General features: G+C 42.7%; 1 protein-coding gene and 1 pseudogene across 1 annotated transcript in view; both read left to right on the forward strand.

Moving 5' to 3' along the window:
- The window catches only part of GAB3 (GRB2 associated binding protein 3), a 135121-nt gene extending 123450 nt beyond the window's left edge, over positions 1-11671 (forward strand). Inside the window, exon 11 of the mRNA XM_043974716.1 lies at positions 11555-11671. Coding sequence (XP_043830651.1) covers positions 11555-11671 — 117 coding nt within the window. The remainder of the gene's footprint in view (positions 1-11554) is intronic.
- Positions 11672-23204: 11533 nt separating this feature from the next.
- Positions 23205-24644, forward strand: LOC122734008 (annotated as a pseudogene).
- Positions 24645-27079: the final 2435 nt, after the last annotated feature.

Here is a 27079-nt window from a genome sequence, read left to right on the forward strand (position 1 = left end):
TCTATTTGTGTCCAATATCGGATAAAGTAGGACTGCCATTTTCATGCCCCTAGATGCTGCCAACAGTAGGGAACCTCCATCAGATGGTCAGTAGCTTTCACATATCTTTTTTTTAAAAGAAATTTATACCTTTGTTTTTAACATCACATTCACTTCCATGTATAAACTCCTCCCTCCTTCACCCCCTCCCTAAAACCTTGCTTTGTGACAAAGCTTTATTTTATTCTTATATATTTGTATTAACTTTTTGTATATCTTGGTGTTTGGGATTGGACGTGACTTAGACCAGGCCCTTCATGGTTTATATTCAATATTGGAACAAAATGAGGCACTCATGCATCATTCAGTAGTTAACAAAAGAATATTTACTTAGCCATAGCGGGGGAAGGATATTCAACAAGGACATACATGCGCTGAGGATATCTGAAACTCTCCTGCCTCTCAGTTGCCTATTACAGTCTGCCTGCCAGATGTCAGGGAGCACCTGAAGCTCCTTGTGGCTCTTTTGTACTCAAGTGACCAGTAAGTGATGTCTACAGCCTGAATCTTTAGTTCTCTGAGGCAATCAGGTTTCAAAAATGGTTTTAATACCTTTAAGGAAAAATCAGCCAAACTTGCATGGTAGGGTGGAAAAATTATGGTATTGCTCACAACCATACTCCGATATCAGACATTTGGCAGTGAAATTGACTTCCAGAATTTTCCCAAAGTAAATGTTTTCTTTTTAATTTAAATTTTTAAGGTTATTCTAAATTATATACCAAAAAAGAATGTTTTCATATACACAGAATAAAAAACAAATTTATATATAAACCCATTGATATATATTTCACAAATTGGCTTTTTTATATATAAAATAAATGCCATGTTGTTATTTTCAAAACTTTGTGCTTCCTTCTACACTTTCTTCTATTCTCTTTGCATTTAAAAAAAATGTTACAATGGCTCCCCTTCCTCCCTCCTTCTCCTCTTCTTTGCCTTCTCCTTCTCTTCCTTTTCCTTCTTCTCTCTTAGCATCACTGTTGCTAACTCATTCTCTATTCAAATTATTATTATCTGTTTTAAAGCAAAATATACCCCTTTAAATAATTGTTTCCAAATATTTATTTTTACCACACTGTTAAAAACTTGTTTCCCTGCATTTTCCCAGCATTTTTTCCTTACACACTTATTTGATAACCTTATCTGAGATAAGAGGGGTTAACAGGGTCAGAAGGGGAAGGTCTGAGCAGGGAGAGTCACAGGGGAATCTCTGAACTACAGTAAGAGGGGCTCAGGGGTCTGATTTAAACAATCTTTTCTCTTTTCATGGTCAAGGAAGGGTTAATAAGAGGCAGCTATTTAAATTTCAGATAAACTTAAAAATGGAAACCATATTTCTCTCCCCCTCCCCAATTGCTTTCAAATTGACTGTCTTCCTTCATTACACTAAAACAATAGAGCTATCAATGGGGGATGGTGGTGATATAAGTGCTATTTACCCTTAAACTTTTATAGAATTTCATTCTTTTTCCCCTTAAATTCTAGAGGGTTGTGCCCCAAAACTTACTAAGATATTTCAGGATATGTTGCTAAGTGAAAATGATTTATCTTCAAACTTCTTTATCTCCAAACCACCAAAACTACTAAGATGTTCTAACAGTTCTACAAACTTATTATCTGACTTTGTTTCTGTAATTCCAATGTGGCTAAGATTGAAATGACAGGAAAATATGTTTTACAAGTTTTTTTCTTTTTCTTATAACCTAATCTCCTGCTAAAAGCCTAAAGTGGGAACTAGTTTTGCTTACTGGGATAGCTATTTCAAGTATGAAACTTTATTAATCTTCCCCTACATTCTCAACTCTCTGTATGCAGCCTTTTAGCAGTTTTTCTGACTGGCTGTATTTTCCTTTAAAAAAATCTTACATTTTACGAAGATACAAAAACACAGATAAAATGATGAGGCACACATAGACGAGATATAAGGAATAAGCCCCCTTTAGGGGGAAGTGGTCAGAAAGCATCACTTAAAGCTGTGCAGCAAAACCAAAAGTTCATCTGATCAAAATAAGGCCTTTCAATGATTAGTCTTAATTTCTTTAATTTGTAATAATGATAAAAGCCAAATTAGCACAAACAAATTTTCAGCTGAATCTATTTCAGTTTTGTGCCAAAGGTCATGTAATTCAATTGTATGCTGTTTAGTCATTCCCATAAGTATTGGATGCATCCCCTGGTACCATGCTATCAAAATCTATTCAAGGGGGAACCCACAGAAATCTTACTACTGTTGGAACTCACCTTCTGTTGCAACTACTGAAAACCCAAAACTTAACTCTACTTCCCAAACCCTGGGGAGGAAACCAAAATTTTCCAGGAAAACTAACTAAAAATCCATGGGAAAATTGGAGTTTTCTGGAAGGCTGGGGTCCAATTCTTGACTTGACCTAGCATGGCTCACCCAAAACTGTGGTGGATTAAAGATGAAATAACTGAGGAAGACAAAGGTTTGCTCTTCTGAACATATCACTTTATTAAGCAGTGCATGTCAAAACAAAGCAAGACCAGACCTTTCCACCTTAGGACTGGAGTTAGAATACAGAGGGAAAAAGACTTTTACAAATTAAAAATAATCAATCACATAAAGCCAATTAATTAAAAGGAAACAATATAACATTAGGTAATCCGATTTCTAATTGGATTAGGGACTTTCCAAGTTGGGAGCAGGAGGGTGAACAGGTGCAGTTCCCTGAATTCAGAAAAGGAGTCCCCCTCCCCAAATGTCTGTAAACAATCAAAGAAACATGGAAACAATAATTGATTAATCAGTATGAGACCAGTTCTCAGATAAGACACGGGTTTCTTGAGATGTACAGTTGTGAGAAAATTTCCTGCATCAATTTTTGGATTTGACTAAGTTTCAGGTCAGCGTAACCTAGGTCCTTAGTTAAGGACTTCTAAGCAGCACGTAGAAGCTGTTCAGTTTCCCAGGCATGTAGGGCTCGGTTCAAACAATGCAATAAGATTTTCTCCTCATTCCCACAGTTGAGTAAAGTTTTCTCACAAGGCAGAAGTTGGACTAGACCCATAATTGAATAGAAGGAAAACTGAACAAACTCTAGAACTGAGTTAGTGGGGTTTGTTCAATTCCCACTACCACTTGCTGTCCTAACCCCTTCAATTTCCCTCTGCTCTCCTGCTTAACACTGTACTCTCTTATTAACTAGGAGTAAGAAAAATGGCGGGGGGCGGGGGGAGGAACTTGTAACAGATAAATGTAGTCAAACAAAATTAATCCACACAGTGTCCAAGAATGCCTGTCTCACTCTGCCCCCCTGAGTCTATCCCCTCTCTGGCAGCAGGTGAGTACCATGCTTCACCACTGGTCCTCAGGAGATGGTGGGGCAGTGCTCCCATAAGGGTTCTTTAGCGTTTCAAAGTTGTTGGAGTTTTTTTTTGACAATGTATATATTATTTCTCCTGATTCTGCTCCCTTCACTGTGCTTCAGTTTGTACTCCCCAAGATTTGCTGAAATTGTCTTTTTTTCATTTCTTACAACCCAATAACATTCTATTATATTTATATACCACACTTTGTTAGCTATTCCCCAACTGTCTAAGAGGCAATATAAGGAACTTCCTTAGATTCTATTTCTTTTCTTTTCATCCTCTCCTCCCTTCCCCTAACCACCTTTTAATCCTCCCTTCAAGATCAGGAAGTTTGTTTGACTTATGACTCTTCCTGCCCAACCCCCAGTTATCTTTCCCTTTCTCTCCCCTCCCCTACTGGTTTCCTGTTAAGTTTGGTGCATTTTTTCACCAATTTGGGTGTGTTGTATGTTCAACTCTCCTTTGTTCATTTCAAATAAGAGGTAAGGCTCATCTGATGCCCATTCCTCTCACTCTTTCCTCCATAATTATATGTTATTCTCCCATACCCCAATGATGGGAAATAGCAAGTTCCATCCCTTTCTTCATTTCTACAATAATATGTCCAGAGGTATGCTGGAACCAACTCAGACTGGCTTTAATTATAATTTGTTAAATATTTAATGTGAGCAATTATGTAGAAATTGGCAAATGCTAGAAAACATACTTGATTTATTATTTTGTTGATTGTCTAGCTAATGGGATAAAACTATGGCCCATCACCTGTTTTTGTATAGCACAAGAACTAAGAATGGTTTTTACATTTTAAAATAAAGTTTATTATATTTAAAGTAAAAACTATTCTTATTTAGCTGCCCCCTTGGGACTAGATATGACCCGGGTACCCATAATTTGCTGACCTTTGGACTAGAATTAAGAAAGTGATGAAGAAAGTATTAATAATGCAGTTAAATTTAAAAGTGTGTACATAATTTTAGAGAGCTAGTTGTTAAACATTTACCTGCACACCTGAGTATATCCCTCCTTTTAACTTCCCTTCCCTTTCCCCAATTCAGACTTTCAAAACAGAAACTCCATTGTTCCCAAGACCCACTTTCTTATTTAGCTTTCTCAGTACCCTTTGAAGGCATTAAGATTCTGCAGAAACACTAATTTCTTTTCCATATATTAGAATGTTAGCATGCATTATCATGCCCATTCCAATTGCTCTAACAAATTGGCCTTCCTAGGTTTCTTTGGACTCTAGCACTGGTATTTCAAAATTCCTACTCATAAGACTCTGGTCTTTTTATTTTTATCAGAAATGCTTGAAAGCCCTCTATTGCATTTCCCTTCCCAGACCCCTACCCATACTCAGCTTTGCAGAATAAGATATTCTTAGATATAAGCCCATATATTTTGCCTTTTGGACTATTGTATTCCAAGCTCTCCTCTGGTTTTTGGTAAATGCTGCCAGGTCTTGTGTGAACTTGGCTGTGGTTCTTTGATACTTGAATTGCTTTTTTTCTGGATACCTGTGGTATTTTTTCTTTGATGTGAGCACTCTGGATTTTGGCCATGATATTCCTGGGACTTCTCCTTTTGGGGTCCCTTTCAGGAGGTAAGTAGTGAATTCTTCCTATCTTCACTTTTCCTTCTTGTTCTAATAGATTTAGGCAGTTTTGATTTAGGATTTCTTTAAATATTTTCTCCTCTAAACTATTCTCCTTCAAATTTTTCCTCTAGAGCTTTTTTCATTTTTTTAAACTTCCTGCTTTATTTCTCCTAGGTATTCATGTAGTCCTTGTGGAAAATCCATTTTTCCCTTGAATCTTTGCCTCCAGCCTTAGTTCCTGAATTGTATTAGAGCTTTGTGCCAGGGTCAGGCTCTGCCCCATCCTGTTCTCTTAGATGAGGTGACTGGCTATGCTTGATCTCCCCCTGGATCTTCAGGGTCACCTCTGGTATCTTAGGACAGAGTGTTAGGGAACTCAGAGCCTCTGAGACTGGACCATCTAAAGCATGCTTACTGAGATACCATGTATGTTTAGTTGGCATGGCACTGATTGCTGCTGCTAATCTCTGGGGTGTTCAAGGTTCCTACCCTTGAGCTTTCATAAGTGATCTCTCTGCTCCTGCTGCCTCTGAGCACAGATTATTGCAGACTGCAGATGTCCCTGACAGCCTCTGATGTTATTGGGAAGCTATGCTGGGCTGCACTAGCTTTGCTCAATGGGAAAAGCTGGCTGATTTTTTTCTGCTATTCTAAGGTGAATTTAGTCAGTTACTATAGTTTCTCATTGAATTTCTTGATTCATTATTTTTTATGGCACACTAATACTCCACTGCAATCTGTGAGGCTGCTTTCTAGCTTTCCTATGGAACCCTTTCCCATAGAGTTTATCTTCTTGATTTCATTGAATGCTGCATTTTTTAGTTTGATTGTTTCTGATTTTTGTCTAGACTGTTCCAGTGATCTATTTTTCTAATTTTAACCAGCACCAAATAGTTTGGGGTTTTGTTTTTGTTTTTGTTTTTGCGGGGCAATGAGGGCCAAGTGACTTGCCCAGGGTCACAGAGCCAGTGTCGAGTATCTGAGGCCAGATCCGTAATCAGGTCCTTCTGAGTCCAAGGCCAGTGCTTTATCCACTGTGCCACCTAGCTGCCCCCACACCAAATAGTTTTGATAATTCCTGCTTTACAATATAATTTGAGGCTGGAATGCTAGCATATCATTGTGGTTATGATACTATAATTCTATTGTGAATTTACTTTGATTATTATTTTTTGTTTGTTTGTTTGTTTTTTGATGAGGCCACACAGCTAGTGGGTGTTAAGTGTCTGATGCCGGATTTGAACTCAGGTCCTCCTGAATTCAGGGTCAGTGCTCTATCTACCATGCCACCTAGCTGCCCCTCCTTTGATTATTTTTAAATTTTTTGCTCTGTCTTTCATTAGAGGTAGAATTTCTAGGATGTCATATTTGAGCTCTCTCTTCTCACTTCAGTGTTATTGCACATGCAGGTCTTATCCCATTTTCCCTTCCTATTGAGTATTTATTCATTCATTTATTGACTGATTGCTTCCTTATTTTTGGTGATGCTATTGCTATGCCTCATTTAGAAATAAATAACATTTCTTTAAGGAAGCTATCTCATTTGGCAGGAATTTCTTTGTGTCCCAAGTCAGGAGATCCAGTCAGCTTCTCTGCATTTCCCATGATCTCTCACTACTCTTAAGACCAAGGTATTCTACCTCTTGGTCTATGACCCCTGCTGCCACCACCTTAGGTGCTGGTTGACTTTAGCAATCCACACATCCCTTTTCCTGGGGTAAATACACAGTTCTGGATAGGACAAGCTTGGTTTGGAGACAGCAGTCTTCTATTATTCCTACTTCCCCCAGACAACACACATTATAATGTCCCTGCCTTTTGCCACAAACATGGAATTCCTCCCTCTCTACTCCCATGGGAATCCATTCTTTCATTTCTTCTTGGGTGAGACTCTCCTTCTACCCACCCCCCATTCCAGTACCTCCTCTTTATAGCTACCCATTCTTGTTGATGGATTAAGGAAATAGCCGTCTCTTCTCTGTTTATGTCTGGAATGTGTATGGGTACTTCTCCAGCTCCTCTTTACACACTAGAGCAACTTCTCATTGTGTTATTTTCTTCTACATAAGATATTGCTTTACTTATAGGGGATAATGGGATATGGCCAACAAAATATGAATTTAGCTCTACCTTCTTCCCCTCTTTTCTTTCTTTAAGATTCCCTTAATTCTTCAGCCCTTTAGAACCTTATTTTCCTTGAATGAGCCTTCTTTGTTCTATATTTTACCTGTTAGTCCAGTTACTTTAAAAACAGCAACGATAACAACATAAGAGAATTGGTTCTATTGCTTAATCCTTTTTTGTGTTTTTCTTATTTTGAAGATTTATAAATTGGATATTCTGCTAACTTGCAGGGCCTTTTTTTTTGGTAATGTTTCCTCAAATGCTTCTTTTTTGTTAATTGTCTTTCATTGATGATCAGGCTCAATTTTGCGGGATATTTTCAGTTGCAACTTGAGCTCCTTTGCTTTTTAAAAATATTTTATGCTTTTCTCTTCTGCAATTTCATATGGCTGCAGAGTAATCCTGAATTGCTAGAACTGACATTACCTCCTAACTTATCTCCTTTCTCCTGTCTGCCTGCAAAATATGTTGTTTGTTAATAAAATTGTGAGATTTAACCACCATAGCTTGAAGTTTTGAGTGTGGCATATTTCTTTGAAAGCAATCTGTGAATTTGGTCAATCAGTATTTCATTGTCTACATTCAAAAAGTTCTGATCAGTCTTCTTGTATTATCTACTGAATTATGGCATTCAATTTTTTAAAAAAATTATCATATTCTTCTGGAAAACTGATGATCCTCAAATTATCTCTGTGCTTTGAGTATTTAAGATTAAACAGTTTGGCTTGTATAGAATCCACGTATTCTTTTCAAATGATTGCCTTTTGCATCTCTTTTGCCAAATTTTCTTCCATTTATGTATGTTTGGACTACAGATCTGTCATTCTATTTTTTCAAAGCATCTGATTCTTTGGAGATTCTCCATTATGTATTCTCATTTTTCTATGTTGTTGTTTGTCTTCTTTAATTGTGTATTAAGAACTAATTTCTGACCCAATTTGTATCGTAAAATCCTTTAAAAGTTTATTTTCTCTTCTAGCGGTTCTCAGGGGTCCATGATGTTTGGGAATGCCACAGAATTCTCTTTTTGAATGGGAATTTTTGGTTCAGTTTCCATCATAGCATAGTAATTATTCAAAATGCTATGGCCTTTACATTTTTTCAGTAATTTTTTCCTTCTCTCTTTATGAATATCACTATTTGGATGTATATCCTTGCAAGCTTGGCTTACACCAAGCCATTCTCATTTAGAATTTTGGCTTTGGGGCCTTTGGGGGTATTTTCTCTGGTTTGTTGTTGGCTTCCCTCTTCACTTTTGTCCCTTCCCCTTCCACTCCTACATGAATCCCTGAGGCTGGGCATCCACAGACTCTTCAAGTTGGTAGGTATGAGCCACTCTGGCTCCCTTCTCTTACTAAACTCTGTAAGGAGGGGACTGAGCCCAGCTGGCTTTCTTGTCTTCTTTCACTCAGGCTCAGATGCCCCTAGGCCTTCCCCTCTATTTGGCTTTATAGTGTCCTATCTCTTGCCACTTCAACTCTCCAGCTGCATTCCTCTTCTTTTAAGTGTCTGGGCAGAATCCATGTTTTCTCCATCTTGTGGGGTATGTGTGTGCGTGCACATGTACGCACGCACCCCTAGAATGAGTCACTTCTGTAGAGGATCCAGACAGGGACCTTCTACAGCTGGACCTTGAAATACAAGCCTGTGAACTTTGAACAATACTGGGTTCCAGGATGTCTTGGAGATGTTGGGGATGGCAAGTGGAATCTCTAAGTATTTCAGTTCTCTTATTTCATGATGCTTTTACCTCTAGTATTGTTTCTATCCTCTTACCTTATAGAGTCAGTTGTAGGTACTTTATATTTGGTTCATAATTCCTTTATTTGAGACTTTTAAGTCAGAGACGTTGACAGAAAACTTCTCTGCCATATTGCTCAACAGTTCTTTCAGTGTCCAGGAGAATTGAAATGCATCATCCCAATCTTATCTAGCAGAAGGAAGTAAAACTTGAATGAGTTCATTTCAGTGGAATAGGCAGATATAATGCCTATATTTCTCTTCTCTTTCACAAAGTCCTAGAAAAAAACTATCTATGCTCATTGCTTCTACCTCTCCTCCCACTCAACCAACTCTGTTCCAGTTTCCTACTTCATCATTTAACCAAAACTGGTCTCTCCAAAGTTATCAATAATCTCTTAATTATTAAATTGAATGGCCCTCTCTCAATTGTCATCTTTCTTGGCTCTCTGTGGCCTTTGACACTGTGGATCATCTTTTCCTGGATATTCTCTCCTCAATGAGTTTTCATGGCATTGCTCCCTCCTGACCCTCCTCCTAAATATCTGATGGCTCCTTTTCTGTCTCCTTTGCTTCATCTTCTTCTATATCTGGGTGTCCCCTATGGCTCTGTCCTGGGATCTCTTTTCTCTTCTCAGCTCATTTTCAATCTCATCAGCTCCCATGGGCTCAATTATCATCTCTATGCCAATGATTCCCAAATCTATATGCCCATCTCTAGGCTCTTTCTTGAGTTCCAGGCCTACATCACCAACTGCCTCTTGGACATTTTGACCTTGATGGCAAACTGCATGTCCCCAACATTATTCCTTCCCCCACCTACACTCCCTCCTCTTCTGAACTTTCCTATTGTTGCTCAGAGCTCTCCCATCTTCCAGGTCATCCTTCTAGCCTTGTAACCTCATGGTCATGTTTGACTCTTGATTCTCTTTCAATCTCCATATCCAGTCAATTGTCAAATTTGTTGATTTTCCCTTCTCAGTATCTTTTAGATTTGTTCCTTCTGCACTTGCATAGGTACTGTTCTCTTCAATCGCTCATTACTTCTTACCTGGACTACTGGAATAGCCTCCTCACTCTTATCCAAGCTCCACATAGCTGCCAAAGTTCAGTTCTGACCATGTCATCCTCTATTCAACAAATTCTAGTGGCTCTTTATGGCTTCCAAGATCAGATAAACCCCTTGGTTTGATACTTCAAGTTCTTCACAGCGTGCTCACCCTTCTTATATATTACTCCCTTATTGTACATGCTTCACTCTGTGGGACAGCCAAATTGACTTTCTTCCTGTTCCTCCACCTTTGTATATCTTGTTCCCAATGCCTGTAATGCCCTCCCTCCTCAATACCCCTCCAAATCCCTGGTTTCCTTCAGGACTCAGTTCTAGCCCCATCTTCTTTTTTGTTTTGTTTTGTTTTGTTGTTGTTGTTGTTTTGAGGGGCAATGGGGGTTAAGTGACTTGCCCAGGGTCACACAGCTAGTAAGTGTCAAGTATCTGAGGCCGGATTTGAACTCAGGTACTCCTGAATCCAGGGCCGGTGCTTTATCCACTGTGCCACCTAGCCGCCCCCCCCATCTTCTTTTTTTAAATTAAATGTAAAGATATTTTCGAGTTCTAAAATTTTCTCCCATCTTCCCTCCCCTCCCCCTCCTAAAGCCAGCAAGAAATCCGATATAGGTTATACATTACAATCATGTTAAACATATTTCCACATTAGTCATGTTGTAAGAGAAGAATCAGAACAAAAGGGAAAAAAGTCAAAGAAAGAATAAACAACAAAAAAGCAGCAACAAAAGTGAAACTAGTCTGCTTCAATCTGCATTCAGACTGCATAGTTCTTTTTCTGAAAGTGGAGAGAATTTTCTACCATGAGTCCTTTGGCATTGTCTTGGATCATTGTATTGCTGAGAAGAGTTAAGTCTGTCACAGTTGATCATGATACAATGTTGTTGATACTGTGTACAATATTCTCCTGGTTCTGCTCACTTCATTCAGCATCAGTTCATGTAAGTCTTTCCAGGTTTTTCTGAAATCTGCCTGCTTACCATTTCTTAGAGCACAATAGCATTCCATTACATTCATATACCACAACTTGTTTAGCCATTCCCTAATTGATGGGCATCCCCTCAAGTTCCAATTCTTTGTCACCACAAAAAGAGCTGCTATAAATATTTTGTACATGTGGATCCTTTCCCTTTTTTTATAATCTCTTTGGGATATAGACCTTACATTGGTGGGTCAAAGGGTATATGCAGTTTCATAGCCTTTGGGGCATGGTTCCAAATTGCTCTCCAGAATGGCTGGATCAGTTCACAACTCCATCAACAGCCTAGCCCCATCTTCTGCATGAGGCCTTTCTTGATCCCTTGCCCCCACCTCCAGTTGCTGAGACCCTCCTTCTTTCCCTTCCCCCTCCCTCCCAGCACTTTGCATGTGTTCTGATATGTGGATATGCTATCCCTCCAGTTCAGAAAAAGGCTCCTTAAGGCCAGGAGGCTCTCACTTTTGTCTCTGTGTCCCCAGGGCCTGGCATGCAGTATATAGTTAATAAATGCTTAATTGAACTTTGACCATAAAGACAATGTCTGGTCACGTCATGTTACATTTGGAGGCTAAGTGGAGCATGAAGAGCAGCAGTGTCCAGGATGAGCAGAGAGGACAGCGCAGAGGACTGGATGGATATATTCTGAGCTAATGTGAATTGGTCTGCTTTTCCCTTGCAGAAACCTTTGATTTCAGAAGAGCATCGAGTCGACTACGTCCAAGTAGATGAGCAGAAAACTCAAGCCCTGCAGAACACTAAGCAGGAATGGACTGATGAGAGGCAGGCCAAAGTGTGAAGAAAGAAGACCTGGGGCATACTTGTAGGTGCGCCTTTGTTGTGTGCCCCAATGAGGCTGCATTGCCAGAGGACCTAGGGGTGAGATAGAAATGGTCCGTTGGATGACATCTGGCCCTTCGGTCAGACAGAGGCAGTGGGACATGTTGGCTGGGGTTAGGAAAAGCTGCCTCAGACACTTCCTACTTGTGTGACCTGAGTAAGACATACTTACCCTCTCCATGCTTCAGTAAAATGAAGAGGTTGGACTTCATGACCTCGAGGATCCCTTCCTCCAACTCATTCTAGGATCCTGTGATACTTATGACAAGATTCTCGAGTTGGTTGTCCATTTAATATTGACTGTCTTCATGGATTGTTGTCAATAGCACAGAGTTAATGCCCAGTCCAGACTTCAGAAGATGATGGCAGGGATGAGAGGGAGGAGGAGACCAGGAGCCTGGATCTTTGGTCCTGTGGGCATTCTGATCACCCTTGGTGCTTCTTGGACTATCTAGTGAAGGCGCCCCTCTCATGGTCAGAGTCCAGGAATGAGCCAATCAGGGTTGAGCTGGGAGAGGGAAGAAGTAACCCACTGCAGTTTACAGAGAACTCTGCTGGTAGTCTGTCTGCCCTAGTTTCTGAAGCTACCCTATGAGCTTCCTGGACATAAGCTGCAGGGAGTCAGACCAGAGACTGTGCTGTGATGGATCTCTCTGGTAGTACCCATTGGCCCACCACCCAAAGTGCACCAGATCTACTTGGGCTGCAGGTATTGCCAGTGTGATACAGATGTTGAGGCCTGAGCACCTAGAAGGGCTAAGGCCAAGAGAATGGAAGCATTGGAGCAGGAAGAGGTGGAGGACCTATATGCAAGCCCAGCTCTGCCACTTACCATTAGGTGAACTTGGGCAAAGGTGCTTTTTGCTTCCTGGGCCCCATTTCCATATCTGTTAAATGAGGGGTCAGACTAGATTGTCTGGAAGGTCTGGACCAGCTTTAAATCCATGAGCACATGTGAGTGTGAGTGTATGTATGTGTGAGTGTGAGAGTGAGAGTGAGAGCGAGAGTGAAAGTGTATATGTGTGTATGAGACAGCGTGAAATAGAGGAGAGAGGGCTGGCCTTGGAATCAGGAAGCCCTGTCTCTGACATACCCTGACTGTGTGTCCGTGGGCAAGTTACTTATTTGAAATTATCATTTATATTTCTCTAAGACTAGTAATTATGGTCAATCTGCAATGACAGGGATTTTCTATACTAGGAGTTCCCCCACACTGCTGAAATCACAAATATCAACTGGAACACACACACACACACACACACACACACACACACACACACACACATATACACACACAGAGAAAGAAAGAAAAGAAAACCTCAGAAAACCAAACCTCAGATTTGTATTTTCCTCCAGGTTGGGTTAGGAATACATGTGGAATGTTGGAAGAAGGGAAAGAATTGGAGTAGCTTTTCCAAGCAAATGAATGAGAATATTCTGTCTTCAGCTCTTGGGACTAGAGTATTAAATTGTATCTATTTCTTCCCTCCCACTTTTGAAGATGGAATTGTAGAATGTCAGGACAAGAAGGAAGTTTAAAGACCATGTAGTCCACCCTCGTTTTATAGAGAAGGAAATTGAGGAAGTCCAGAGAAGGGACTGGATTTGCCCAAGATCACCAATTTTGCCCATGGCCTATTCCCTTCCCTGCCCCATGGACAAGAACTCTGGGCTTACATAACCCAGGTTCCATCCTGAGGTCTTGACCCAGTGGATTCAACTTCTCTTCTTTTGGCTCTTTGCCCTTCCCCACTTCCCCCTGCCTCCCTCCAGTTAATCTAGGAAATTCTTCAAAAGAATCAGTATAGTTTGTATAAAGGTTCCCCCAAATATGTGTAATGGTAGTGACAAACTCCCAGGAAGGCACTCAGTGTACAATATGGTTATTAGTGATATCTGCTGTAAGAGAACCTTTATTCACACCCCCACAGAAAAGCCACAAGGTCGAGATTCTCAGGAGTCCATTAACAAATACAGGAATAAGGGGGCAGAGCCAAGATGGTGGAGGAAAGGCAGTGACTTGCCTGAGCTCTCCCCAAGACCCTTCCAAATACCTTCAAATAATGCCATAAGACAATTCCTGGAGCTGCAGAACCCACCAAAAGACAGGGTGAAGTAATTATCCAGCCAACAAAGACAGAAACATTAAGCTTCCCCTCTACCCCCCATCGCAAAGGAAACTGAACTTGGGTCTCCAATCAGGGCAGCTGTCTGTCACTCCAGTGGAACTCTTTCTCAATAAGTCCTACCTACCCAATCTCCTGAAGACTCATAGCTCCACTCTGGATTCGCCTCCCTGAAAAGTCAACATGTTTTTGGAACTTGCTGAACAAACAAATCCCTTCTCTCTGAACTTGGATTGTCCAAGTCACAGTCTGGTTTTGCTCTCCAAGTAGGATGCTTAGCGTGAGCCATGTGGACTTCCTTCTTTAAAACGTATACTGACTGCATCAGGAAATCTCTCTGTAGGTGAAGGACCTCGATTCTTGAACTCAGGAACTCTCAAACTTGGAGTTAGCCACAAGATAACTCAAAGCTGGTGCTACATAGAAAATCTCTTTCTCTGCTAGAAGACTATATTCCAGTATGCTGCTGCCTAAGAAATTCAACCCCCCCCCCCTGCCCCCGCATACACACACCACAAGAGTCTGGCATTCGAGAGGCCTGTCCTTTAACTTGCCTTTCAAGTTGTGGACAAGCATGTCTCCCCCTACTGTGTGCTTCTGCTGTAAGTTGGCATTGCTCTTCCTGGTGATGATGAGGGGTGGGGATGGGGGAGTAGGAGAGAAATCCCTTTCCCCCTTCCTCTTGCTACATTTAGTCAAAAGATTCAAAGGAAGAGGTGAGTCCCCAAGAACTGAAAGCCCCCCAAAATCATGCCAACTTGCTTTTATAGGCCATGATGAGGCATGGCTGTTCTTCAGTCAGGGAATAGTTGTTCTCTGTCCATTAGTTGCCTTCAAATCCTGGACAATGCTCTTTGACCTTCTTGGCTTGACTGGGGAATTCCAATTTGATCAGTGACTTAACAGTGACTTTGTGTAGCCTATCATCTTATCAGTTTGGCCAAATTAACCAATGGTTTATCTATTTTATTGGTTTTTTTTTCATAAAACCAGGTCTTAGTTTTATTTATCAGTTTGATGGTTTTCTTCTTTACTTTCAATTTTATTAATCTCTCTTTTGATTTTCAAGATTTCCAATTTGGTGTTTAATTTGGGATTTTAAATTTGTTATTTTTTTAGTTTTTTAGTTGCATGCCCAATTCATTGATCTGTCCTTTCTCTTTTTTATTAATGTACACATTTAGAGATAAAATTTTTTGCTTTTTATTGATGTAAGCATTTAAACATATAAATTTGCCCCTAAGAAGTGCTTTTTTTGCATCCCATAAAGTTTGGTATATTGCCTTATTGTTGTCAAGTCTCTTTAATGAAATTATTTATTGTTTCTATAATTTGTTCTTTGACCCACTCATCCTTTGAGATTATAGTATTTCGTTTCCGATTAATATTTAAACATGGCTCTTTATTGAATGTAATTTTTATAGCATTATAATATGAAAAGGATGCATTTAATATTTTTGCTTTTCTGCATTTGGTTGTGAAGTTTTTATGCCCTAATGCATGGTCAGTTTTTGTTAAGGTGCCATATACAGCTGAAAAAAAGGTATACTACTTTCTATTCCCATTCAGTTTTCTCTAGAGTTATATCATATCTAACTTTTCTAAAATTATATTCATCTCCTTAACTTCTTTCTTTTTTATTGTATGGTTATATTTATCTAGTTCTGAGAGGGGAAAGTTGAGGTTTCTCACTAGTATACTTTTACTGTCTATTTCCTCCTGTAACTCATTTAATGTTTCCTTTAAGAATTTGGATGCTATTCCATTTGGTGCATATTTGTTTAGTATCACTTCATTGTCTATGGTACCTTTTAGCAAAATGTCATTTCCCTCCTTATCTCTTTTTTAAAAATTTTTTAAATAAAAGTATTTTATTATTTTCCAGTTACATGTAGAGATAGTTTTCAACATTTGTTTATATAAGATTTCCAATTTCAAATTTTTCTCCCTCCCTCCCTGCTTATCTCTTTTAATTAAGTCTACACTTGCTTTTGCTTTGTCTGAGATCATGATTGGTACCTCTGCTTTTTATTTTTTTTACCTCAGCTGAAGCATAATAGATTCTGCTCCAGCACCTTATTTTTATTCTTTGTGTTTCTGTTTCAAGTGTGTTTCTTAGAAACAATATATTGTTGGATTTTGGTTTTTAATCCATTCTGCTGTTTCCATTTTATGGGTGAGTTCATCCCATTCCCATTCATAGTTATGATTACTAACTGTATATTTTTCTGACATCCTCTTCCCCCCCCTCTCTTTCTCTCTCTTTTTACCCTGTTCCTCCTCAAAAGTCTGTTTTGCTTCTGACTACCTCAGCTCTCTCCTCTTAGCTCCTTCCCCATCTAATTCCCTGTAAGGTTTCTATACTCAACTGTCTGTTATTCCCTCTTAGAGCCAATTCTGATGAGAATAAGGTTTAAGTTTTGCCCATCACCACCCCCACCGTCCCTTCTACTGTAAAAGCTCTTCTTTTTGTACCTCTTTTATGTGAAATAATTTCTCCCATTCTACCTCTCCCTCCCCCCTTCTCCCAATGCATCCTTTCTTACCCCTTAATGTTATCTTTTTAAGTTATCCCATGGTATGATCTAAAGAGAGCTGTGGTCACTGCTTTTCTGGCCTGTGATCTGGTCTTTACCCAGGAAGGGACCTTGTTCCCCTGTAGTCACAAATGTTGGCACTTCTGTTAGCCTTGCAACTGTGACCAGGGCCTCTGTTCGCTTGCAGCCACAAGTGCTATCCCTCTTTTTGGCCCTGTAACTGTGACTTGGGCCTTTTCTCCCCTGGGGCTGTAAGTACTAGTGCTCCTTTCTGCCTTGGACCTAAGATCAGGACCCTCACTCCCTTGTGAGCAACCACAAGCACTCTTCTCCACCCTGGAACTGTGACCTAAAACTGTGCGTCGGCAATGCAACAGGATCCTGTACCCAGTGCCAGCAAAGGGTCCCCTGTAATCTCTTACTGACCAATTGTCTGACCTACACCCCCAAGTGTGACAGACCTTTCCTGCCAATCTTCTATGTTGTCTGGGTCTGGAAAATTGTTTCACTATGACCTTTTCTTTGGTCTAATGCTCCAGAATTCAATTCGAGGTCTTATTTTAAAGTTGTTTGGAAGGGAATTTGGGAGAGTTTTGATGAATTCCTGCCTCTATTCCATCTTGGTTTCACCTCCCCTCCCCCTCCATCTCATCAGTTGTTTGAGGAACTCCTCAGTTTGATCTAGGACTGCCCAGATATACCCTTTCCCAGCCCCCTACACACAAAGAATAAGTAGCTGAGAAAGCCTCAACCCCAAGTTTAGCACTTTTCCCACTATACCATACTTTCCTTTTAATTTTGCCCATGTTTTCAATGTAGAACCACAGAATTTCAGGAGTAGAAGAGATGTTAGATACCATAAACTAGACACAGAAAGGTTCTTGGATCTGGTGTTAAAGAATTTGGGTTCCAATCCTGGCTCTGCCATTTACCACCTGTGTGATAAGTCTGCGACTCAATTTTCTCCTCTGTTAAATAAAAGGGTTGTATTAAATTATCTCTAAGGTCTTTTCTAGATCTAATTCTATTGTACCTCTAATTTTACAGAGGAGGAAACTGAGGAAGCCCCCCAAAAGAATTGAGTTATCCAAGGTCCCCTGAATCCCAGGCCAGGTCTCTTTTAGCCCCATAATCCATATGACTAACATTACAAGTCAACCATCTGATACTACCTCCTGAGAGTGTGCCATTGCATAGAGTTTGCTTGATCCATGAGAAAAAAAAACTGCCATCTAGGACCTAACCCTTGAGAAAAAGTACACGTCTCTGAGGAGTTTAGGCAGATCCTTGCCCAGTAACATGTCTCAGACTTGAAGGGGCAGGGGAATGTATTCCTTTTAAGTTATCAGATGGATTATGTTTTTATCTACCTACTCTGAAATGAATGATAAAGAAAACCTAGATCCTTCTAAGCAGGGCCCTATCCCCAATATAAGTGTGAAAAATCAGTAGTTGTATTTGGTGCTACCCATTTTTCAGTCCTGGTGGCCTGACTTTGCTTCCCCCCTCTCCCCACCAACCCCGCACCCCAAACAAAATACACACACAACATATATATATTGTACTCTGTTGTTTTGCTAAAACCTTGTTCTCAAAGAGTTATCAACTCATTTTCCATTAGGAAATGAGATAAGTTTCTCCCTCCTTTTTTATCATCATATTGAAGTCTCGAAGACCCAAATCTTTAAAGGCCCAATGGAACAAATAGGGGAATGGTGGAATTTCAGAGCCCAGGCCAGTGGGGACAATACTTTGAGTCTATTCTTTTGCCACTAAGAATAGCCCTGCTAGGGATGGTGTCACAACCGGGCCACTGTTCCTTTTCCAGGAACCCCAGGGTTCCTGATGCTTTAGGAGAGAGCTAGACTACATGGCTACTGAGATCACTTCTGATTCTCTGAATTGACAAAAAAGTCCTAGGACTGGACACTTAAAATGACATTTAATTTCTTCTCAGTAATTTATCTACCTATCTATCTTTCTCTCTCTCTTTATTGGATCATTTAATCCATTCACATTTAAAGTTATGAGATTTAGATTTATATATTCCTCTTATCTCTAATATCGGCTTTTTTCTGAATTCAGAGTTTTTTTCGTTTCTTTGACATACTTTGTCTCTTCAGGTTTTTTTCTTAATCTACTCTAAGACAACCCTAGTCCCATAGGCTCTCTTTTCCTCAGCCTCAAGTCCCTCCCTATACTCTATTTGTTACTTCTCCTTGGATTTGGAGTTTTACTTAATTTGATTCCTTTTTTCCCTTTTATCTAGTTATCTAATTCTTCCCCTCTTTTTTTCTCTCTTAGTTAGTCAAGTAAAGCCTCCCTTTCCTTTCCTTTTGTTTGTTAGTATTTTTCTCATTTTCTGAGCCTTTTCCCCAAAAATGTTTCTTTACCTCATTTGCTACATTAATTTTCATCCTTCTTTGTCTATTTTAGATTTTTCTTTGATTCATGATTGTTATATTTACTTATTCCTCCTTTAGTTGTTATACTCTTTATGGAATGAAAGTTTCCAGGGTACATCTTTTGAGTACTTTCTTTTAAACAGTGTCTATATCATTCACTTGTAGATATTTCCCCCATGCCCCTTGTTTCTGTGGTGCCTCACACTTAGAAGTATCAATTCCTGCAGGATATAGAGAAGTTAAATTGTTAACCCAAAATGAGAATTTTCCTGTGTCCCTGATTGTGTGTCTTCCCCATGATCATTTTCTTTCCCTTCCACCCCTCTGGGTAGCAGTTCTGTCCAGAAGATCTGATTCCTGTCCTCCTGAGACAGGATGCTGTCCATGGAGGCACAACACTCTCTCAAAGGTTGTGGTCTCTCTGAGCACCAAATCCCTGTGGATTATACCCATTGTAAGATTCTTGTCTCCCATTATAGAATATCTATCTCCACCCCACTCCCATGGGAGTGTTCTTTCCTGATACCTCCTCCCATCACTGAATTGAGATTTCCCCCTTTCTTTCCCCCAGTGTCAATCCCTCCCCTTGCCACCTCTCTCATTGCTCTTCTTCTTGAGAGACTACAGGAGTTATTTCCCCTTACTCATTAACCATTGACTTTAACACACTCTAACACATCCCCCTCTATCTTCTTCCTGCATTCTCTCTTCTTGAGCACCCTCTAATTCTGCAGGCTAGTCCCACAAAAAATATTGATGCATCTGTGGTTGGAGTGTGGTATTTTAGGCTTAAAAAGCATTTTTATAAGATATTAACATGAGGGAGCCTTGGATGGAATGTATTCTAAAGAAATTAGCAGCCCTCTCCCCTCTGGCACCCTGGGGCTTCTGGGCTGCCTCACATAAAGGCTTTGTGGTATACCCGAGGCTAGGGCTCTCTCTGGTTTCAACAAGTTCGATTCAGCAAAAAATCATTAAGCACCATTTATGTGCCAGGCCTTTAAGGAGATTCCATATTACTGAGGAGGATGTGAAATGTACAGAGTATAGCACAAGGAAAGTTGAGGTAGGATAGAGTACTAATTGGGAGCGAAGGGAGAAGGTGGCAATCACAAAAGGTGATAGGAGGTAGCACCTGAACTGACCTTGGAAAGGATGATGTGAAAGGAAAGGATGATGTGAAAGGAAAGGATGATGTGAGGCAGAACTGAGGAGGGAGCACAAACAATACAGGGGCAATGGAAAAGGAAGTGTATTGTTGAGCTTGGGGAATAGCCAATAGGTTGGTTGGGCTGGGATGCAGACACATGAAGCAAAGTCATGTGGAATCAATCTAGAAAGATAGGTGGAAGCCAGACTTTGGAGGGTCTTCAGGGCTTTACTAGAAATCCCGACATTTGGAGAGGATAGTGACCAGAACTGGATTTGAGTCACCCTCTGACCCAGTCTGCCTGTGTAAGCCTTCTCAATTCAGCGAACCTCTGCCTCTATCTGTGGCCTGAGCAACTAAAACTAGAAGCTACAGAACAGGTATAAATGGCCTTGGTTGACAGGACCCCTGCACTCCGGGTTTCATGCACCAATTACACCACAAGCTGGGAGTTTATAGCCGAGGCACTAGGGAAACACCAAAGGTTTTTGAGCTGAAGAGCAGTGTGGTCAGATCTGGCCTTACACAGATTATTTTGACAATTGTGTGGAGGATGGATGGAGGAATGGGGAGGCAAGAGAGAAAGCAAAGAAATCCCCATTTCCTGAGGCCTTCCCACATGTGTGCAAGGATTTGCATTAGATATAATCCCAAGACAACATAGTGTTGGTCAGGAATTCATCTTGGGAAGTGAGAAGTCCACCGCTATCTTCCAATATCCCCCAATATCCTCAATTTTGGCCGATACAGAGTCGGGATGAAGGCTCGTCCACTTCTCCCTAGATTACTACCCTTTGACTGAAATAATTCAGGCCCTATTAACCTTTTAGAGATGTGGGCAGGACCCTGCTAAACTCTTTTTTTTTTTTTTTTTTTACGGGGCAATGGGGGTTAAGTTACTTGCCCAGGGTCACACAGCTAGTACGTGTCAAGTGTGTGAGGCCGGATCTGAACTCAGGTACTCCTGAATCCAGGGCCGGTGCTTTATCCACTGCGCCACCTAGCCGCCCCCCCTGCTAAACTCTTAATTTCAACATGGACACCAGTTTATAGATTACCCTTGAGATTGCCCCAAGGATCCTATCTTTAGAGTGGAAGGGACTTCAGAGGCTCTTTAGTACAGCTACAGAAGAGGAAACTGAGGCCCAGGGAGAAGAAGTGACTTCCCCAAAGTCACCAGGTATGAAGAGGTATAGCTGCCCCTTGAATCACAGGCCTCTGCCAAAGCCAGTACTCTTTTCCAATGTATAATTATTGCTGGGGAATCTTTCCTTTAGGCCACTCATTTTGCCTGTGGTCTGTGTCTTCCTATTTTCTGCTCCTCACATTGAGCCCATCCATCATCTCCCTGAGCCTGGCCTGGAAATGGTGAAGGCTCCCTAGAGCCTTCTAAGGCAGAACACGCTTCCCCTTCATGTTTGTTTACTTATTTCCTGTGCTGTCTCTTACATCACTTACCCCCCAAAGGCTCCCTCCCCATTATCCTACTTTTCTTCCCTGAAGGGAAATCAGTGGCTCCCAGGGAAGGATTGGGAGGCTGCATTTTCCTCCCCTGTAGCTCTTAAATTCCTCCCCATCAAGTGGCCAGAGGAAGCTGTCTGCCTGGAATGCCAGGGTGGCAAGGGTGGTAGGGGATTGCTGAAACCCCACTGGTGAGTGGCTATGGGTAGAATCTCTGTGGATTATGAGCATTGTATTTTGGGGCAACCTGGTTGGGCACTGGTTTTTGACAGTAAGAGACTTTGTGTTTATGTATCTATCTGATGAAATACTGGCCCCCTGTCTTTGCTGCTGCCAGCCAAGCATAGGGGCTCCTTCCAGGGGTGCTTCATGGTGACCTGACTGAGTCATCCATACCCTTCCTTTTTTTTTTTTTTTGGTGAGGCAATTGGGGTTAAGTGACTTGCCCAGGGTCACACAGCTAGTAAGTGTTAAGTGTCTGAGATCAGATTTGAACTCAGGTCCTCCTGAATCCAGGGCCATACCCTTCCTTTATAGTCAGTCATCTGAAAGCATGAGGCTTTCCACCTCTTTCCCTGGAGGGGTCAGGGTTCTACCTGCCCAACCATGAAATCCAGAGTTCAACTTCGCCAGTTCCAAGCTAGAACCCTTCATCCAGACCCCTCCCCTCCATCTGAGCAGAGTGCTTTCTTTTCTTGGTTCTGCCCACTTCTCTTCCCCATGTGAGGTAGCCCAGGGCTCTGCCAGTCACTGAAGCTGCGGATTCTTGTGCTCACTTTCTCAGGCTTACCTGGCCAACTCGTAGTCCTGGTTCTGCCAAGACTTTGAGCCCCAGTGGTTCTCATTCCAAGAGGAGACTCTTGGCTAAGACCTCCTCTCTGTCTAGCAGCTTTTAGTCACCCAGCTCTGCCTCTCACAGCTTGGATGAGCCCTGCCACCCATATCTAGGCTTTTTTCTTGCCCGTGTCCCATCAGAAATTGGGCAGCAGCCAGTGCAGTAGGGGCTAGCCTCAGTGCCCAGAGGGCAAGGTGATGTTCCAGGCTGGAGCAGATTAGGTATGAAATATTGCCATTGTGCTAGAGGTCAGGTTTAGCAAAGATCTACGAAGTAGGAATGGGGGCTACTAGTTACTATTCAATTTACTAGTGACTAGGGACAAATGGAGATGTTGTAAGTACACTAGTGAAGGCAAGATAGAGCAAAGAGGCCTTGAAGGTTAAAGAAAGCAAGAATCAGAAATCCTGGTTGAGTAGTTTGAAATAACTGTTTGCCACTGAGTACAAACACATCAGTGAGACTAATCTCCAGGTGGGCACCGCCTCTGGGCATTAAATCTCCTATCCTTCCTGCTGGCCATGGACGATCTGGAGCAGTGACCGCCAGAGGTAGTGACAGGAGCATAGTGATCTGGACCCAAGCTAGGACAGAGGGTGTGCAGGCTCAGGGACTTGAAAAGTTGACCCAGCAATTTTCAGTGTGGAGATAGGTGCTTAGCATAGATGAGGACAGGTCTTTGATAAAAGAGGCCAAACCCTTAGGTCATTGGCTTGCACATGGTTAGGACTGACCAGGATATTAGCACCTGGCTAGGTCAATCCTCTACTGCTATTTTACAAAGGACAGGAACTGGAAAGCAGAGAAAGGCAAGCATTTGGCTCAGAGTGATCCTGGAGCCCAGTGTGCCTGGAGGGCTGTAATGATGTGGTTCCGTCACTCCAGAGCATTGGAGTCAATGATTTACCCTTGTGGAGGCCCCTAGTCCCCCTCTGCCCCTTCTGTGTTTGACTTCCATTCCATATACTAGACACAAGTATGCCATCTTTTCTACGACTCTCCCACCTTCCCACGTTGCCCAACTGCAGTTCTTCCCTCCATCATACGCCTGAGACATCAGAGGGTGACAAATGGAGGCAGAGTGGTGAGCCAGGCTTGGGAAGAGACAGAAACAGGAAGTAGCAGGAGAGGAGTTCAACTGGGGGAGGGTAGTTCTGGCCATCCCCTGATCCCGAGGAATGTGTAGAAGATGAAGAGGGCATCACTTAGTCCCTTGGCCTGAGAACAGAGAGAGCCCCTGATATCTAACCATCATGCCCATCCTCCTTCCTCTCCTGCCAGAGTCTTGAAGCCACCCCACCTTCCCCTTAATCCTCTACTCCTAAGGGTGTTCCAGCTGTGAGCCCAGTGCCCAGGCCCTCACACTCCTAATCATCTCCGCACAGGCTGTTATTCATGGAGGGGGGGTGACACCAGGCTCCCTGCCCAGGGCAAATGGGACTTCAGTCTCTGAGTTCCTTTTGGAAGGTTTGACGGATGCAAAGGATCTGAAGCCAGTGCTCTTCACCATCTTTCTGCTGGTCTACATCGTGGCCCTGGCTGGAAACCTGGGTATCACCAGCCTCATTGTTCTGGACCGAAGGCTCCACACACCCATGTATTTTGTTCTGGCCAACCTCTCACTTCTCGATGCTCCCTATGTCTCCAACAGTGTCCCCCAGGTTCTGGCACACCTATTGGCCACCAAGTAGCTCATGTCCTACCGGGCCTGTCTCACCCAGATGTTCTTTCTCCACTTCCTGGCACCCTGGGAGTGCTTCCTGCTCACAGCCATGGCCTATGACCGCTACACTGCCATATGCCGGCCACTTCACTATCTGGTCCTCATGGGCTCCCGGACCTGGGCAACGCTCACCTCAATCTCCTGCCTGTTGGCACTAACCAATGCACTCACCCACACGCTCCTGGCAACCAGGCTTGACTTCTGTGGGCCCTGCCTGATCACCCACTTCTTCTGTGACCTGCCACGACTCCTTAAGCTCTCCTGCTCCAGCACACAGCCCAATGAGCTGGGCCTCTTCTTCTTCAGCTTTGTGGTGGCCCTTATTCCCTTGCTCTGGTGGTGGTCTCGTACATCAACGTGGTAGCTGCCATCCTTCAGATCCGCTCAGCTGAGGGCCGCCACAAAGCTTTCTCCACATGTGCTGCCCACCTCACTGTGGTCTGCACCTTCTACATCACCTCCGTGCTCTGCTACATCCTCCCCAGCTCGTCCTACTCGAAGACACGGAGCCGGGTGTTCTCAGTGCTTTATACCATCATCACACCCGTGCTCAACCCCATCATCTACAGCATGCACAACAAGGAGGTCAAGAGGGCACTGCACAAAGTCCTGGGAAGAGAGGAGCCTGTCTGAAGGAGAGGCAGGGCCAGCAGGGAAGAAGAGCCCAAGCTCGTGGGGTATCAATGTCTGCACACTTCCCTAGACTCAGCTATGGTTTGTTTACAAAGCTCAGTCCTCTGAGGTTCTGGAGGGGGGAAGGGGGGGGAGGGAGGGAACATTGTTACTCCTATCCCCATCCATCCTATAGACTCTCAGACAGGATCTTAAAGGTGATGGGACTTGCCCTTGGGCACTCAAACCCACGTCTCCTCATCCTAAGCCCCAAGTCCTCACCAGCATACCGTACTGCCTTTCTGAGATTTTGATTGGAGAGGGTTGCCTGGGTGACAGGGAGAGGTTAAGGGACTTGCCTAGGGTCACACAATCACTTACTGTCAGAAGCAGGACTTGAAGCGTGTTTTTCTGAGTCCAAGCTTAACTTCTCTCTATTTAGTAAGCTATCCTGCCCCTCACTCCACATCTTTTGAACTAGTGTTCTGGTTTAAGATGCCCCACGTGGCAACTTGCTTCAGTCACATGCCCTCCCACTGGCCAGTTCTGGCAAGCTTAGGGATTTCTGTGTCCAGTTTGTTTCTGAAAGTGGGGATCAGCAATGAGAACAGCTCTGGTCCTTGGTATAGCATCTTTCCCAAAGCCCTTGGACTCGTTCACCATGTAGCCCAACTGACCTTGGCCCCAGATGTGTCTGAGAGGGCACAGACGGGCAAAGACAATGTTTGAAGGACAGAGTAATCACTACCCTAGGACACTGGGCAGAGCCATCGTTGCTTCCAAGCCCTGTGGTATACACTTGGCAACACAGCCTACCTACCTCAGAAGGCCCTCAGCAGGAACACAGCACAGCAGGCACACAATGAAAGGCACTCAGGTAATTAGTCTCCCCGGGGTCTGCCCTGCAGAGGACCCCTGGCTCTCCTGCTCTCCCACCTGCCGACCCCGGCTGAACTGAAGGTGATTTTGCAAGTCCAGTCCAGACATCTGGGTCAGCTCTTCTTCTATATGCTGGCTTTTGGGCAGTTTCTGAGTGGGAGAGAGGATGGTACACTCAGCAGGGTTCCCTGGACAGCAAGAGCTGCTTTCTTCCTGCTCCACGGGACCAGTTGTCCTACCTTCTTGACTGGGATAAGACTCATTTTATCCTCATAGTGACTCTGTGGAGCAGGTACCCATGTGTTTCATTTTACAAATGGGAAAACTAAGGCCTAAAAAAGGTAAGTGACTTGCCCAGGAACACACAGCAGCACTCAGTACCAGGATGGGGATGGGATGGGGGAGAAGAGGGGAAGGAGAAGGAAAAAAGCATTTATATGGTGTCCACTCTGAGGCAGGAGCTATGCAAAGTTCTTTCCACAAAGATGATCTTCTTTGAAGAAGATCAGGGCATTGGGGGAGGGGCTGGACACTGGCCTGATTTCCTGGGGGTTGGAGAGCGGTTTAGGACCGTGTGTGGATGGGTTTTTGAGGGTAGTCATGGGAGCAGTGGCATGCAGTAGGCCCTGGTGAAACAGCCCCTGACCGGGAGCCTGTGTGACCAGGGGCAAGGCATTGGCCTTCTCAGAACCTCAGTTTCCTCAGATGTATGATGGAGATAATAACACATTACTTCTTTGCCAGAGTGATTGTAAGGCAAGTACTTTGCATATGTTAAAGCAGAATAGAGATATGAACTCTTAATTTTTCAAATGAATCTGGGCAATGGAATGGGAAATTGGCCAATGGAGGCTCAAGCCTTTGCTGACTGGGAATCGAGGAGCTTAGCTCTCCATTTCAGATGTTCTGAAACTGTTTGCTGCCAGCCTGACCCAAGGGGGAGCCAGCACTGGGCCTGCTTTCTGTGGAGGGTGAAGAGAGCACTGAGAACCTCCTCTTCCCCCAGGTCTATGTGGCTGCAAGCTGCTGCTTCATCCCTCTTGTGTCTACTCTTTATTGACTTGGGGGGAAGGAGCATTGGAGACCAAACCTACTAGGCTGCAACCTCAAGAACTTCCAAAGCTTGAGAGAACTCCAGGGATCTAACTAAGCACAGAGTAAGCAGGTAGCTAAGCCCAGTAAAGACTGAAGCCCCGAGGGACCTGCTTGACCCAGCCCAACAGACTGGGAACTGATGTCGAGATGCTGAGTTCTGCAAGCAAAAGAGAGACTTCCTCCATTGACTCTGCCATATTTGAAAGTGAACTTGTTGGGGAGAGCACATTGTAGCAACTATTTTAAACTTGAGCCCACTCTCCCCCAGGGACTATGGTGCTATAGGGGAGATGTTGCCCCTGGCTAGGGGGATGTACTTATCCTTTTGTTTTTTCTATATCTTTTCAGTAAACATCCCTGCTGTAAAAGCTAATTGATGTTAAATTATATTGGCGTGCTAATCACTAGGCCAATTGATGACAATTAACTGTAACTGGCAGTTGCTATTAAAGCAGAACACAACTGAATTTAGATTTGAGCCAATAGCATTGGAAAGACCCCTAGGGGGTACCCCTAGAACCCTGAGGGGAAGATGTGGTCAGCA

The sequence above is a fragment of the Dromiciops gliroides genome, chromosome X (assembly GCF_019393635.1).
Source record: "Dromiciops gliroides isolate mDroGli1 chromosome X, mDroGli1.pri, whole genome shotgun sequence".
Lineage (NCBI taxonomy): Eukaryota > Metazoa > Chordata > Mammalia > Microbiotheria > Microbiotheriidae > Dromiciops > Dromiciops gliroides.